The sequence below is a fragment of the Copadichromis virginalis genome, linkage group LG22 (genome assembly GCF_057382275.1).
Source record: "Copadichromis virginalis isolate Kocher_CV1m ecotype Utaka linkage group LG22, C_Virginalis_male_GT1.1, whole genome shotgun sequence".
Classification (NCBI taxonomy): Eukaryota; Metazoa; Chordata; class Actinopteri; order Cichliformes; family Cichlidae; genus Copadichromis; species Copadichromis virginalis.
Window position 1 is genome coordinate 14,947,678 of NC_140638.1, and position 15,206 is coordinate 14,962,883.

Below are 15,206 nucleotides of genomic sequence, written 5' to 3' on the forward strand. Positions count from 1 at the left end.
GCCTGCACTGAGCAAGCCAGAAAGATGTAAGGACCGAGCTTAGAGCCACCTTCTAAATGAGAGTCAGAGCAGGGCTGTGTGTGTGTGTGTGTGTGTCTTTGTGTGACATCTTGGCCCACTAATCCAGTGGCCCATTAATCTGCTTTACTCCTGAGCAACTCTCGTGTTGTCTGCCCGCCTGTTTGCTTGATTTTGTGTGCGTGCGTGTGTGAGAGCTTGACTCTGCCACGGTTCATAGACTTTGCTGAGTGTCCAGTGTGACAATATACTGTGACATAGTGGATTTAATATTAAGGATCAGTGATAATCTCTTTTGATTTCATGGCACTTGGAAAACAGCCATATATAGAGAAGTTCCAGGGACCAGATTTCTGCTTCACTTCTGATGTTCATGCTTGCACAAACTTACTAAGCTTGACATCCTTTATAGCCCTGAGTAGTTTAACTTCAAGCAATCTGTCTTTGAGTCTGGAAATAAATGGCATGACCTGAGACAGCAGACTATTGCAAGCGTGACTGTTTGATTATAGCACTTGACATTCTTATTATTGATTCAGATGTTTTGGGGTGCTTCATCACGCTGCGTATCTGGCAGGAAATCAAGTGCAAATGCGTAAAATCTTAAAATTAAGGCAGATTTCCATGATTATTAGTTGTAAAGCCTAAAGCCTCAATTACACTTTCTGCTCCACATGATTAAAATTTTATCGTTTGCCAAGATCTGTGAGGGTTTGCGAGTGCCAACAAATATGTGAGCGCAGGTTTTTGCAGACGCGTACTATATCAAAGTTTAAACACAATCCCGCATGTCTCTTGTCCATGTTTTTGGGCGTAAGGGCAACGTAGGATCAGTGATGTCAGGATACAAATAACCTGATAGAAAATCTCAAAGAACTACCAAAAAAAATAAGCGCATCTTTTCAACTTATAATCGCAAAACTTTAATATCCCATTTAACATATTAGTGTTTGTTCTCCTTTGCTATTATGCCAGTTTGATTTATGAAGTAATCAGTTGGTTTAAGCCCATTTGGATGAGGAGGTGGCTTCATACTCCTCTATGTCTCTGCGTGGAAGTTTATTACAGTATAATTGGATTAAGTGTGTAAAGTCGGTGGAACAACTGACTGCAAGTCCACGTGTCTCTTTTTTTTTCTGCTCCAAAGATGGATGATTTCTGCGGGACGGTGTCGAGTTGAAAACACTACATTATGACTAATTGAGTAACACCACAGGGGGGGGCATGTGTGTGACAGGCAGAATAGCCAAAGGGAAAGCAATGCACACACATTCATTTTCATTTCTCTTATGTCATTCTCAGCTGTGTCTTTTAGCAATTATCTTTTTTCAGTTTGTTCTTATTGATATTTCTGCACGGTTTTCTCTCATTTTACTCCCTTTTTTTGTTCATGTCGTCTTGCAGTTATTACATCATTTCTTATGTCTTTCCCACCTCACTTGTTTTGCCTCTATCTCCTGTACATCTGGTTCCCTCTCTCCCCCTCCTTCACTCTCCTGGGGACAAAGACACCCACGTCTCCTCCTCCTTCCTTCTTTTCTCTCTTCCTTCTCCCTCCCCCCTTTCACATCCATAGGCTGCCTACTGCTCCGCTTTCCCTCCCTCCTTTGGTTCTTCCCTCCACTCGAGTCCCACTCCTCATGCTGCTTGCTGTGTATCTGTGTGTGTCAGTGTAGTAGAGGTTTGTAGTAGAGGGGGGAGGCGGAGGCTGTGAGCTTAAGTCGGCATTATCCATCATTACAGAGTCAGCTGGCTAGCACAGCGCTAGCCCAAAGACCACAGAAGCTGGGGCTTTTCCCAATTTAGCTGTCCTTTAGAGGAAGATTGGATCTCTTCTCTTCTCTTCTCTTCTCTTCTCTTCTCTTCTCTTCTCTTCTCTTCTCTTCTCTTCTCTTCTCGATATTAAATGGAAGGACTATACCATGGTAAGGCTTTTAACATGCTGTTGTATGCAAATTCTTTTTTCTTTCTGCGTTAAACCATTATATGCATGCATGTTTATCCATATCTAAGAACTTTTTAGGCATTGACTGCCTAAAAAGTTGAAGTAGTTGTGGATTTGTGTATGTGTGTGGTCACTATCGCATTCAAACACACAGTGTCAGAGTGGTTTAGTTCTTTTGGCTTCTTGCTGTCATTACTTTGAATAACTATTATAAACTAAAAATTATTGTTGGTAAGTGCGGTTTTCTGCTGGTTATAATAAATATGATGATAAAGACGAGCAGAGGAGGGGCTGTAAAGAACGCTTTAGTGGTTCATATTGGTTTTGGTTTTAGGTCTGGAGCAGGTTCTACTAATGTGAAGGTTAGTGGTTCAATCCCTGGTCCCCTGGTCTGCATGTAGACATGCTCCCCAGTGCATACGCTGGTGTGTTTGTAATAGATATACACAGTGTTCAGAATAAAGTGCTGTGTGAATGTGGCATGGAAACTGGTTTGAAAAGTGTTATATAAGTACTAGTGCACTACTAAATGACGATGAGCAGGAGGAAGAGGGCAGAACACCTGTGAATACACATGCTTACTTATTTACAGTCGAGCTGAGGCAATTAGTTCAATTAATCAGATTAATTGCTCAAATTGTTCAACAAAAATCATGAGCATTTGTTGGGTTTCAGACACACACACACACACACACACACAGATTTGAACAAAACAAAATATTTCAAGGCATTATTTTTGAGCACTAAATGGAAGATTGATGATAATTGCTATCTTTGTGCAGTCCTATTTGAAACCCTATTCATTAAATAATCTTCTCTCTTATCCACCTAAGTGTGTGGTTTTTTGTATGTAGGAGGCTTCAACTTCAAGTGTGTGTGTGTGTGTGTGTGTGTGTGTGTGTGTGTGTGTGTGTGTGTGTGTGTGTGTGTGTGTGGGAGGAAGGCAGTACGTGTTTGTGTTTGAATACACGTGTGCATCCCAACATAGTTCCCACTGCAGGCCACGTGGCTTCGTGTAGGTGTTGGTGTGTATTTGTGTAAGTGTTCTCTCCCTGTTTGTGTATTCTGTGTGCACATGTTGGCATGAACTAACAAGTCCCCTGCAGCGTTTTGTTTCTGGGTTAGATCATCTATATTTTAGTGTGTATTAAACATGTCGATCTGTGCTTATAGTGGATGGAAATTCTTCTAAAGAGGTATCTCTTAACAACTTTCCTCCTTCACACGTTCATGAAAAATGCATGCAAGCAAGGTGCTGCTCCTTTATCTGCGTTAACATTAAAGAAGCTGAGCTGGCGATCAATTACCTCTGATTTCCGGTAGAGTCACAAATTAGTTGTGTTTAATTTGTAGAGTACATCCAGAAACAACAGTTTGACCCAGGGGTGCTCACACTTTTTCCGCATGTGAGCTACTTATAAAATGACCAAGTCAAAATGATCTACCCACTACAAAAATCCAAAACATATACTTATTTATAAATATATTGAGGATTCTTTATATCTACAATGTATATACATGCATAACCGCAATATCCAATATTTCACAACACAATTAACTATGTAAATTTTTTGTCATTACCTGAGTTTACTCTGATGACTTGCACTGAATTGAATCAGCCAGGGATGCATAGTCCGGACAGTAGCTGCTGACGGCCAGGTTTAAGAGAAAAAACCGAGAGCTAAAAATTGGAGTTAACTCGCTGACTAGCTTGTCAGTTTTACTACACTTCGCGCCGCTGTTTGTGCATGCGCAGCGACCTAAGCGTCAGAAAAAATCTGATGTCATCTGACTGGCTTCCCTGTATCAATCAAGTGACGGGATGGATGATAGGCTGGCATCTATTTTTTTAATGCCATGCGATCTACCAATACTACCTTTGCGATCGACGTATTGAGCACCCCTGGTTTGACCCATGTCGTCTAATCTGGCATCCTTTGGATAACGAAAAACTTCAATCAAAAAGGTGAAATGTTGGATTGAAAACTGTGTTAATAATGGATATGTAGTTAATTATACATGTTAGGACGCTGGTGCGCGGTCTGGTACAAATTGTACCATCTAACGATCATTAAGTAGAGCCACTAAAGCGCTTGAACTCAGTGGCCAATCAGAAATGAGAATTCATTTTCAGCCTTCCTCCCAGACAAGATAAAAGGCACATTCAATATTTAATGGAAAGTGTGATTTTCGCCTTATTCAGAAACATGTTTGTCTCTGGGTAAGCAAGTGTAGATATGTTTCACCCACAGCTGGGACTGCACTATAAACTGGGTATTTTTGTCACATTTGTTTGGATGTTTATTAAATAACACATACAACCCTGGCGTCATTTAAAGATTATTTTGAAGCGCTATCTCACCAGTTCACACGCCCTAAATCTGTTGATTTGAATTACGCATAGCGTATCTGCTCTGAGCGTGATACATTTAACATGCCGCTCCAGTAAGCCAGTTAGCTTTATCAGTGCACCTGAACGATACACACTCGAGTGAATGTGTGCGCTTTTGCAGATAAATGAGTGCAAGCAGTGATGCGTTAACGTGGCCTTATTATGTTTCATGCGTGTGGGGCTTATCTTGAGTTTGCCTCATCTGAGCGCGCGTGTGTGTGTGTGTGTGTGCAATGGATTTGACTTTGAATAATTGTCTGATGTTTATCTAAATGTGAATAATGATAATAAGAAAATATGTGTGTTTCTGATAGAACACAGAAACCTTTTACTGATATTCTTCATGTCTATATATTTATTCATGTATTTCAACTAGACCTGTAACTAAATTGAGTCATGAAAGACATCGACTGGGTGTCTAGCGCATATAAAGATGTCTCCATTATGTAAAACACACCGTAGCTCTTCATCAGAGCCAAAACTGTGCTTAGATCCTACCACGAGGCATTTTAAAGGCCAAAAGCGGTGTTTTTAAAAAAAAAAAAAAAAAAGTGTGTGTTTATGTGTTGCTGTGCATTTGTATATGTGTGTCTGAGTGGCAGGTGTGATTGGTGCCTCAGGCGTTGTTGTTGCATCGTAAGACTGCATGCTCCAGTAACACCCCATTGTCCGGAGAGTTTCAAGCATACACACTCACACACACAACATATATATACACACACTGCGTCTGAGACACCTGCCAGCACAGCTTGAAGGTTAACCATTAGGCACCAAGCAATGAGGCAGAACAGCTGGCTGTTCTCCTCAGGTTTAGTACACTTAATTTCTGCAGGAGTGTTTTTTTTTTTGCTCTTCTGTGAGTCCTGCAGGATTGTCTCTTCAACCTTTTTATCCATCTCTGCATGTTTTATTTTATCTGCTTTTCCATCTAGGGTCACTGGGGTCTGGAGCCTATTCCAGCTAACATTGAGCGAGCCAATTTAGAGTCACTAATTAACTTAACATGCATGACTGTGGACTGTGGGAGGAAATCGGAGCACACAAGAATACTCACGTAGGCACAGGGAGCACATGCCACCTCCACACATAAAGGGTCAAACCAACCAGCAGGTCTGAATCAAAAACCTCCTCGTTGTTAGGTGACGGTGTTTAAACTGCACCTCCCTACCCATATGGAAAAGATATATATAAATCTTATAAAGTTTGTATCTTTCTTGTGTGAAACTTGTATGAAAAGCATATAAGAGTGAAAACAGATATAAGATCCCTTGAAAAATTATATAATGAAACTTGTATGTTTTGGATACTTACTAAAACAATGTATGAAAGTAATGAGAAAGTGGCCACTTTCATGAGTAATCACATATAAGTTTTTACTATTTCTTTTCCATATGGGTACTGCCCCCACTCTTTGGAGTTTAAGGAGACTTTCCTTATTCCGCTGTGCTTTCTAGACCTACAGACGCATGTTTTCACACAAATTTGCACGTACACTGAGAGCTTGTCAGCACAAGAATTAAGAAAGAAAATTATAGTTATGATTGTTACATTCTCCCAAAAGTTCAGGGGATGTTAGGAAAATAAAAGTGCTCTAGGGGAAAATCTATGGCTTAAGCAAATAAGACAACAGCTGTCAGGTCAAGATGTGACAAACGGAAGATATTGTGGTGACTGTCCAGTTCAGTGGTGATAAGCAAAAGGCCTAGCTGCTTTTTATTCATCCTGCTTTTGTGTAAAAACAATGCAGAACAGTTCTTAACACAGTTGTATTCAAGAAATAAACGTGAATTTGAATAATCTAATAAAGTTTTAGCATAAGAGCGTAAACACATTCTTAAATTCACATAAATCACAATGAAATTTGGTGTAACTTTCCTTGAATCCATTCATTAGCTCAGTAATGATATATGTCAGATTTTATTGTACATATTCAAACATCATCTCACTATAAGCTCAATAGGCATATGTAACAATACAAATTTTAATGTTAAATATACCTGAGAGGTCAAAATGTCATCATTAGGTGAAAAGAACTGCTGATGATGTGAAGTGAGATGATATTTTTTTAACTTCAATGTGATTGATTGAGGCGACTTCCAGTTACAGTGCAGGATAACAGTGATTGACCTATGAAAGGCTAATAAGTAGACTAGAGGATTACCAAGGCAACTAGCCATCAGTGACAGTGATGTGCAGTAAGCGAATTTCTTCCTCTATGGATGGAGTTTAACTCCAAGACACTCCAAGACACTGGTGCTGTTAGTTTTCTACAGTGCTTAAGAGCGCCCGCTGAGGGAGAAATGCTAAACCCTTCAAAGTAAAAGCCCAGATATTTCTGGTTAGCACTTCCATGTTGGATTGCGTTATACTACAAGATAGCACAGTGTGAGTCCAGCTGGATGAGTGATACCTTGATTTGGTCAAACTTTTAAATTGAATGGCCTCAAATAAAAACAGGAAATAAAATACAGGAAGACTGTAGGTTTTTATTAATAGCTTAGCTTAGAGAAGCTGCTAAGCTGCTGTTACCAATAAAAGGAACAAAAAAAGCTTGAGATCTGAGAGAGAGGGTAAGTTAACTAGTCAATCCAAATAAAAAAAACAATAAAATAAAAAAAAGGAACACAAAGCACACACTCCTTCAACCAGAGTGGTAAACATCAATAATCACACAGCCCAAACACTGCTTCAAGAAAGACATTGTGGCCTCCTCCTCTTCGTCCCTCACATTTACTCTTGAGGCTCATTGCTGAGTGGAGTCAGCTGTGCACAAAACGCTGCCTCCACAGAAATAGAGGTGGTACCTGAAACAGGAGGGAGAGAGGGCAGCACCACACACCCACACAACGAAACACAGCAGACCTGCTGTAGCTTTAACAGTAATGGTAAATCTCAATATTTTATGCTAAATGCTATTTCATAAACATGACAGTAAATGGCTTTTGACCAGAAGCTGGTTACAGTTTCCTTTTTTTAAGCAGTTTGTCTAATGCTTAAGCAAAGAAACAAAAGCAAAACCCTCCTCTCTCACTCTCTGACCTCTTAAACTATGAATTTTAACTTTAACCACTGATCTGAGACCAGTAGTCAGACAGACATTGCACAGCAGACTCTCTCATGATTGTTCAGTCTAATTGCAGCTCCTTAAAAACCTGTGATTAACATGCAATTATCCGCTGTTTGAAGACATGGAGATGGTGCTTGTGTGTCTGTGCTTGGAAATGCCCGTCTGTAAAGGTGTGAGCTGGTAGTTTTTGACTGCACATTTCATGTTTGGGTTTTTGGGCTTCTAGTGTAATACCAACTGGCAAGGAGCATGCACATCAGTCTGCCAATGTGCGGCAATGTGCGGGAGAAGACAGTTGTGTTGTTATTTGGGTGTGATTTAAATTCTTTAAACTGTATTAAATTGTATGCCATGGATTACAAAAAAGCCTCCTCTTTCTAAGCCAAAAAAGCACGACAGATGAAAAGGGAGTCTCACGATTACAATTTTTTGTTCCAGCATTTCAGGTGCTGTCTCATCTTGTTTCTAAGCCCTGAAAAGACCACTGTCTCCTATGGAGTCAAATGCAGACTGCAGCAATGCCAGCATTGTTGTGGCTCTCAGACTACATAGCACTTAACCTTCCCTGCGCTCTTAACAGAGAGACATTGAGAAGCAAATGGAGACGGCGTGGAGCGCTGATAGCATCCAGGGGACAGATGGTGCTTATAGGTTTCAGGTCTATCTAGAGGTCATTATAGGGACTATAAAACAGAGTCTACTGTCATAAACTGGTCTATATCAGTTTACTCTGGTCTGTATTAGATACCCAGGATTAAGTTAACCCATTTATCATGGTGTGATATAATAATGGTTGTCTTTGATTTTCAAAGGGTGATACTTTGCAGATGAGGTGATTAGAAGAAATATACGTGCCTGCAGCTTAAAGTGGGCTCTGTTCTGGCTTCCCCGCTGATTGGGTCAAGAGGACATAGTATTGTAGGGTCTTCACCTTACAATATAAAGCGCCTTGAGGCAACTGCTGTTCTGATTTGGCGCTATATAAATGAAACTTAATTAAATTGGAGAGGAATGAGGTTTCCTAGAATTACATTATCAGTGAAAGCACTGCCACGATGTTATCTAATATGTCATGGTGCAATTTGATATGTCTGGATCTTCCCATGATAACGTCATGTTTGTTTTGTTGTGCAGTGCTATAGAATCACATACAGACCTCAGTTTATTGCAAATATTAATAATGGAAAACTGATGATTAATGTTGCCTCTGGTGAAGGTATACGCTGACAATTTTGCAATTCGAGTCATATTGCAGTTGGTCACCGGTGAGGTATGTGAATCTGTTTATTACCATCACCACTATAGATGCACGCATTCATAAACAGTACTGTGAGGGTTTCATGTTACACAGCATTTCAATAGCACACCCACCACGAATCACCTTGATGCCATTTCTTTCTTTGTGTAGATTTTCTTTCAGCCGTTACTTACATCATCTATGTTGACAGCCCCTGCAGTCGGTCTGTGGGTGCGTGTTTACCCAGTATTTTTCTGTAGATCAGGGTTTCCAAAGCACTTAGGCACTTATCCTTTTGCCCTCCACTACATGCAGCCCTATCATTGCTGTGACTCGGTGTCATGTTCCCAAAAGGCTTCTCCTAGACTTCCTGTGGGTGTGTGGGGACCTATAGAGTACAGTAATAAGAGTGGCACCGATACTTTTGCTTTTAGCCTGCTCGGCAGGATTTACCATTGACCATTGCTAAATGTGTTGTCAAGTCACATACCTTGTTTGTTGTAATGCATGAAAAATAAGGTGGCTTTATTATGCTTGCCAAGTTTTTTTAAAAAAAACCCTCCAAAAAAACATTTACCTGAGAAGCTTTGTTTTGCTTGATTAGTCTGACCAACTGTGTCTCCTCCTAACCACAGTCTGAATCCAGCCAGGACTTAAATTTCCTCCTGCACAATTAAAACAAAACAAAACATTAGTCTGAGCTTTAGCTCTTAGAAGCTAGTATTATGGTTTTCTGAATGTACACATAAATGTCTATGTGAGAGGGGTTATGGGAAACTGGCAGTTTCAGAGAAGAAGCTAAATAGAAGCAGCTAAACTCTGCAGCCTTCAGCACCATTGTATGTTTTATTGGAGCCTCCAATCAAAAGCAAAAAAGGTTCAATCACGCCCTGTAACATCCTGGTTTCACAGCTGCCCGATCTCGGTGAACAATAACCCCGCTCTGTGGCGTTTCCCCACTTTAGGTCTTTCACATGCTTAAACAATGAAGCTTCAGCCTATAAGGAGCGAGGGTAAATCTTGTCACAAAGGGGGTATCGATTGGTAAAAACAATCTGTCAATGTCTCAGTGAAAAGTAAGTGTGTGTGTGTGCTACAAAACAGGGGACTGATTGATTTCTAATCTACTTAACTTGACACATTGTGGAGCAATACGTCCGCTCTGCAATTCACAGCCTGTAAGTAATCGAGTTGCGGACACCTGCTGTGGGAATTAACTCAATAAAGTTCTGTTTAAGTTTTGAACAGACTTGATCTTTTCTTTGTCCAAATCTCATATAATTTAACAAACTGGCTAACTCTGTTATTTCTCCATTTGTCTTTCAGATATTTCCAGGATTGCCTACTACACAGGTAAGTAGCTGACCCACAGTTGCCATAGAAATAGCAATTGGATAACATCAATTTAACCTAAAATATTGCTTTTAAGTTGCCTCTCGGTTTTTATTATTATTTACTCAAAGATAACATTTCACATGTGTTATCTGTATTATTTTATTCCCAAAAGGTAATGGCAGTGGGAATGTAGCAATGTATTATTGTATGACATGACCATAAGATATATATTATATCATCATATATTATTTGTATTATCCTATTTGTGGTCTACACAGTTATTTATTCAGAAAACAGAAACATGGCATCCTATTATAGGCATCCTTGAAGGAAGTGCACAAATATACATCGTCAGACTCTGTGCTTCTGCTAATGAACAGCTGAACTAGTAGCAAGTGCTTATTTGAGTCATGTTTGTGATTGTGTAAGACAATTAAAGCAGACAGAAAACAGAGGGGGACTATTTATCTGTGCGTTTGTGTCGACATGTTGGCCTCGTTAGTGAGCAGGAGTGAGAAAGAGAGTGAGAGGCTGTGTGTCTAATTAGAATATTCACACTGCAGACAGAAAACTTGAAACAACAACCCGAGGGTCGGGCTGCACGACTGTGGCCAAAATGATTATCAAGATCATTTTGCTCAGTATTAGTACCCCAATTATTTATGAGTTTATGAGTTTTTGTTGATTTATAGCGACTAAAACATTTTCATTCCACTGTCAACATAAAATTAGTCCTCCTTATTCACCTAAATGTAATGTATCGTGTAGAAAGAAAAAGATAAATAATTTAAAAAACAAAATGAAATCAACAACGCTCTGCTCCTGTTTTTATATTTTTGATAATCGAAACGTCTTACAAGTTTCTAATAAAGTATTTATTTACTGGATCTAAGTACATCTCCTATGTTTACGTTTTCCTGAAGTCTCAATTGCTCAGCGTGTTTGTTAGAGACATCTTTGTGCAGATGCAACTGTGTTCATGATTTCGGTGCGTCTTTGTGAGCTGGATGGATGCACTGCTGCGCTGTACAGATTTTTATGAATATCTGAGTTGACATTGGAAGATTCATGTTGGTACCCACTTCATGTTTTTCTTGGCCTTCATCCATTTGGTGTACTGGAGCTAGTGCTGTGTTTTGATTTTGTTGAACAAGTTAAGGTGTCATGCTTTATGGTGTAGGCTCTACGGCGCTCTTTGCACGTGATTTGATCCTAGTTAACATGACTTGTGCTAAATCTAAAGGCAATAATCCGCTTCCACGGACAAACTCTTCACCTTCTGCAGTGCTAGATATTTGTTTAATTTCGACAGTCTGCTATTTGTTATTCCAGAAAAATAAAAGCTGCGCTGTGCAGGGAACAGCTGCGATTGGCAGATGCAGGCATGTCGTCAGGCAAAGATTTAGGGAGCGCTTTATTTGCTTTTCCTTGGTTTGCTTTTGTCGATTATGTTCGTATAATTCTGGGAGGCCAAAATCACAAACAAGATTAAAAATCCAATTAATTGTTCGGGCCTACCTTAGGACTTACTGCAGATTAGTGCTGCGTGTCCACAAGCTACACAATTAGCTCTTTGTCTGGCTTTAATCCCCTCCACTTATCATCTAGACAAATTAATTTATCAGATGATGTTACTTTTTATTTCTCAAAGCACCAACGTTTTTGTAACATGTTCAGAGCTTCCCTCTGGAGCATAGCTTAACAATGCTCATGGCCAGGTGTGAGGAAGTAAGAAAAATGAAAAGGAAGAAGAGTTGGTTGGACCGCATGTTTTTAGAATGACACCAGTGTCTTGTGTTTTATTTTAACATATTTCCAAAGTATAATTTTTGGACATTTTATTCATGCTCTAATTTCGGTGCAATCATCTAATTAGTCTAATCATTAAGTCACTTTATTTTGTGTTTGACAGACAGACGTCTGTAGTACTGCCTAATAACTGCTCTACAGATGAACAGGGGGAGCTTAAACGAGTTAATGAGCTGTGACCAAGTAAAAGATTGTGTGGAAATTGCAAGCAGAAAATAATTTGTGTTTAATTCATGAGGTAAAAATCTAACATGTTTGAAATTCAAAGCTCTTCACCTTCAAGGCATCGACACAAACACGCTGATTGTTCGCTAATAAAACATCACCACATCAAAGTGGATAGTGCAGATCTGAGGTTTACCTGCTGCTTTCAAATGTTATTTACATTAAGTAGGTAGTGGGTGCTGTGCTTCCCTCCTGTGCTTAAAAAACATGTTCATAAGCGCACAGCACAATATGAACAGAGACTTTGGCTCAGGCCCAAAAAGCTCTTCCCATTCATGGCAACATCCGGCCCCCTGACAAAAGGCTTTCAATAGTCCACACACCCACATCCACACTCTAACCCCCTTTCCCATTTTCATAACAATGGCCTATGCCTGAGATGGGCCGCAAATTATAGGAAACTCACACGTGCACACACACATGCACACCCAAATGGCTGCTCAGTTAAGCAGCTTTAGGACTTGGTGGCGAAATCTTAAGTTTTAAGCTAATTTAAGATTTTGTGAACACTTGTGTGTTTTTAGTATTCAGGCCTGTTTTTGTTCTTCAGGTGAGATGTGTTCACACATAATTAAACATTTTAAAAAAGCCCATAATGTTTTCGTGCAGCTAAACATTTTCTCCAGTGTTAGTACATTCACCCAGACTTTGCCAGCTGGGTATGTTTTCCAACTTGCTGGCTGTTCTGTAACACAATATTCATGCAGCATAATCTGTGAGATTGCTCCTTTTAATTCATTGCTCATTTAATACAAATATTTTCAAAGCCAAAGTAATATTTTGGGCACTGGCTTAGTGCCACATAAGTGACCACGTTTAGTTGAGCACAGCCTTTGTTAACCAGCTGTATCCCTAAGGTATAGAGATGCAGTACAAACATGGATACCTGGTAATTAGTGCTATTTACCTAGAGACTAATGAAATGCTTGAATTTCACTCACCAAAACTTTTTGAATGTGCTGTAACTCACATCAGGCCATTGTATTTAGTGGATCATTTAATTACAAATGCTCCAAAACCAGTTGAGAGGTCCAGTTCAGCGACTTGAATTACTTAAGGTGAAGACCAGACCAAAATGGTGTTTTATACCTGGTTATAAACATTTTTTGTTCTCATGTAGTTTGGCTTTACAGAGGGAGATCTGCGGGGTCCGAATCGCTTTTAGAGCCAGCCTCAAGTGACTGTTTTTGGCACCTCGACGCTGACTTAGTTTTTCAGCCAAGGTTGCCGCTTGGCTGAACATAGAAATTCAAAGCAGTACTTAACAAGCAGCCTGATAGAGCTGGGTATGGGGACACTTTATTAGGGATAGTTGGCAGGGGAGCTCTGTGTGTTTTCTGGCTGAGGGGCTTTTTGTGCAGTGTGGAGTGTGATCTTCTGAAAACCTTGTGATTGAAGTGGGTTGCTTTGCCATATTGGGTGCAGCTGCTAGTTTACAAACTGGGAACAGTGTCGGTGGTGGAAGAAGGTTTTTTTTTTCTCTTTATAAAATAAATAACATATTTGTGTTTTTTGTTGTTTGGCTGTAACGGTGGTTTATAAGAAATAGAGTTCAGGGTGGTGTTGTGGTTGATTGAGCTTGCAAGACCCTGCATGAGTGAGGTCATGTATGCCATTATGAAACGACAGTATGAAAAGGACTTTAAATTCTGTTAATAAAGATATAGTTTTCTTTTTTATTGAATTTAAGTAATATTTATCTCCTCTCTTCAGTAACACATGCATTATGCTTGCAAGGAGGACTTTCAGAGTTGTTCTAAGGGACTGCTCTTTTGAGCAGTGTTAATATTAGTTCAAGATGAGAACTGTTCTGAGGTCAGCTTGAGCTAAAGTGGGAGGGTTTATTGCATAGAGGGGACAGGATTAGCATATTAATAGTTTCTGGCTCCTCCTACCCCTCCAGCAGCCCTCTCTGGAGCGCTCTCATTCCCCACTCAACTTTCTTTCTGTTGCGTTGCTCTGTCCTCTTTTACTTCTCATTCACCTTAAAACAGTTGCTGCATTTCTCTCTCTTTCTCTCTCTCTTGGCTTTGTTTTTTCTTGGTCAACTTTTTTCTCTTACTTTTGTTTCCAAGAGAAGATCTTTTTTTTTTTCTGACTGAGCACAGTAATTGCCTCTTGGTGTCTGACCACTAGCTAACTGAAGGTCCTCTGGATGCGCACTATTCAGTTGGATTTTTGGCTTTAAACTTTTTGCTCCCTCTCAACAACTCGGGGAACTTCGCTGAATGAAATAAGCCAAATTCGAAAGCCTCCTGACACTTCCAAGGCAACTGTGTAACTATGGAGTGCAGGCATGGGGCAGAAATCGGGCAAAAAGCAAACAGTGTGTTGTCATCAGAGAGGGGCCGCTGAGGAGTGGACAGGAAAAAAAAGGAGGAGTGAAGTTTGTGGATGAAAGTAACTTTCTGTCTCTGGAGAGGTTTTTTTTGTGTTGTGGAGCTTTTGGATAACAGGAAAAGATTAAGAGAAGACGCATAAACAAGAAGAAACTTTCCCTGATTTTGTTTTTCTCTTGGATTTTCAAACTGCAGACAAATTGTCAGCAAACTACAAAGTATTCATTTTTCAGGATTGCTTCTTTTACCTCTCTATTACTGCAGCTTTTGCCAAGGAGAAGCAAACTTTGTAATGAGAGACGTTTTGTTTTTTCTTCGTCGGAGACGCCGTGCTTGTGTAAATTAGTGTTTGGATTATGAGAGGGTTTTCTTGCAGCTGTGTCAGGAGCTTAGTGTGTTTGTTTAACTCCTGCGGACGAGAACTTCACTGCATGTGATGCGTGGTTGTGAAGCTGCAGGTTGCCTGTCTGTCCTCGACGCGGACAGGCACAGGGAGGGAGAGACATGCGTTTCCATGGCGACAAGTGGCTGTAGCCCCTTCCCCATGTGTTGGGAGAGAGGTATGAATGAAATCTTCTTTCTGCATAGACTCCTCACGCTCACGGTGTGACATCTGACTCCATGGGAACTGCACTAGTGTACAGCCAAAGGTGTGTGTGTGTGTGTGAGTGTGTGAGAAAGAGAGAGATCTTAAGAGAGTTTTAATTTGTTGATGTGGAAGTCATCATCATTTGGGACTGGCAGATTAAGTTGGGATCACATTTTCTTACTGTAATCTATCACTCAACTCTTTCCAGTCTCTCTGTTTTGAGCTATCTCAGTGCGAGTGTGCGCGCGTG

The 15,206-nt window shown here is 40.1% G+C and overlaps 1 protein-coding gene across 8 annotated transcripts in view; it reads left to right on the top strand.

The window, feature by feature from the left end:
* Positions 1-1,695: 1,695 nt before the first annotated feature.
* Positions 1,696-15,206, top strand: part of ptk2aa (protein tyrosine kinase 2aa) — a 53,612-nt gene continuing 40,101 nt past the window's right edge. For 4 of the 8 annotated variants that reach the window (XM_085446811.1, XM_085446815.1, XM_085446814.1 and 1 more), the window contains exon 1: positions 14,184-14,927. In XM_085446811.1, coding sequence (XP_085302937.1) covers positions 14,804-14,927 — 124 coding nt within the window. In that variant the 5' untranslated portion in view covers positions 14,184-14,803. Of the gene's footprint in view, positions 1,944-9,985; positions 10,013-14,183; positions 14,928-15,206 lie in introns of those variants that run through there. The other 4 variants (XM_085446813.1, XM_085446817.1, XM_085446819.1 and 1 more) reach the window with 3 other exon arrangements.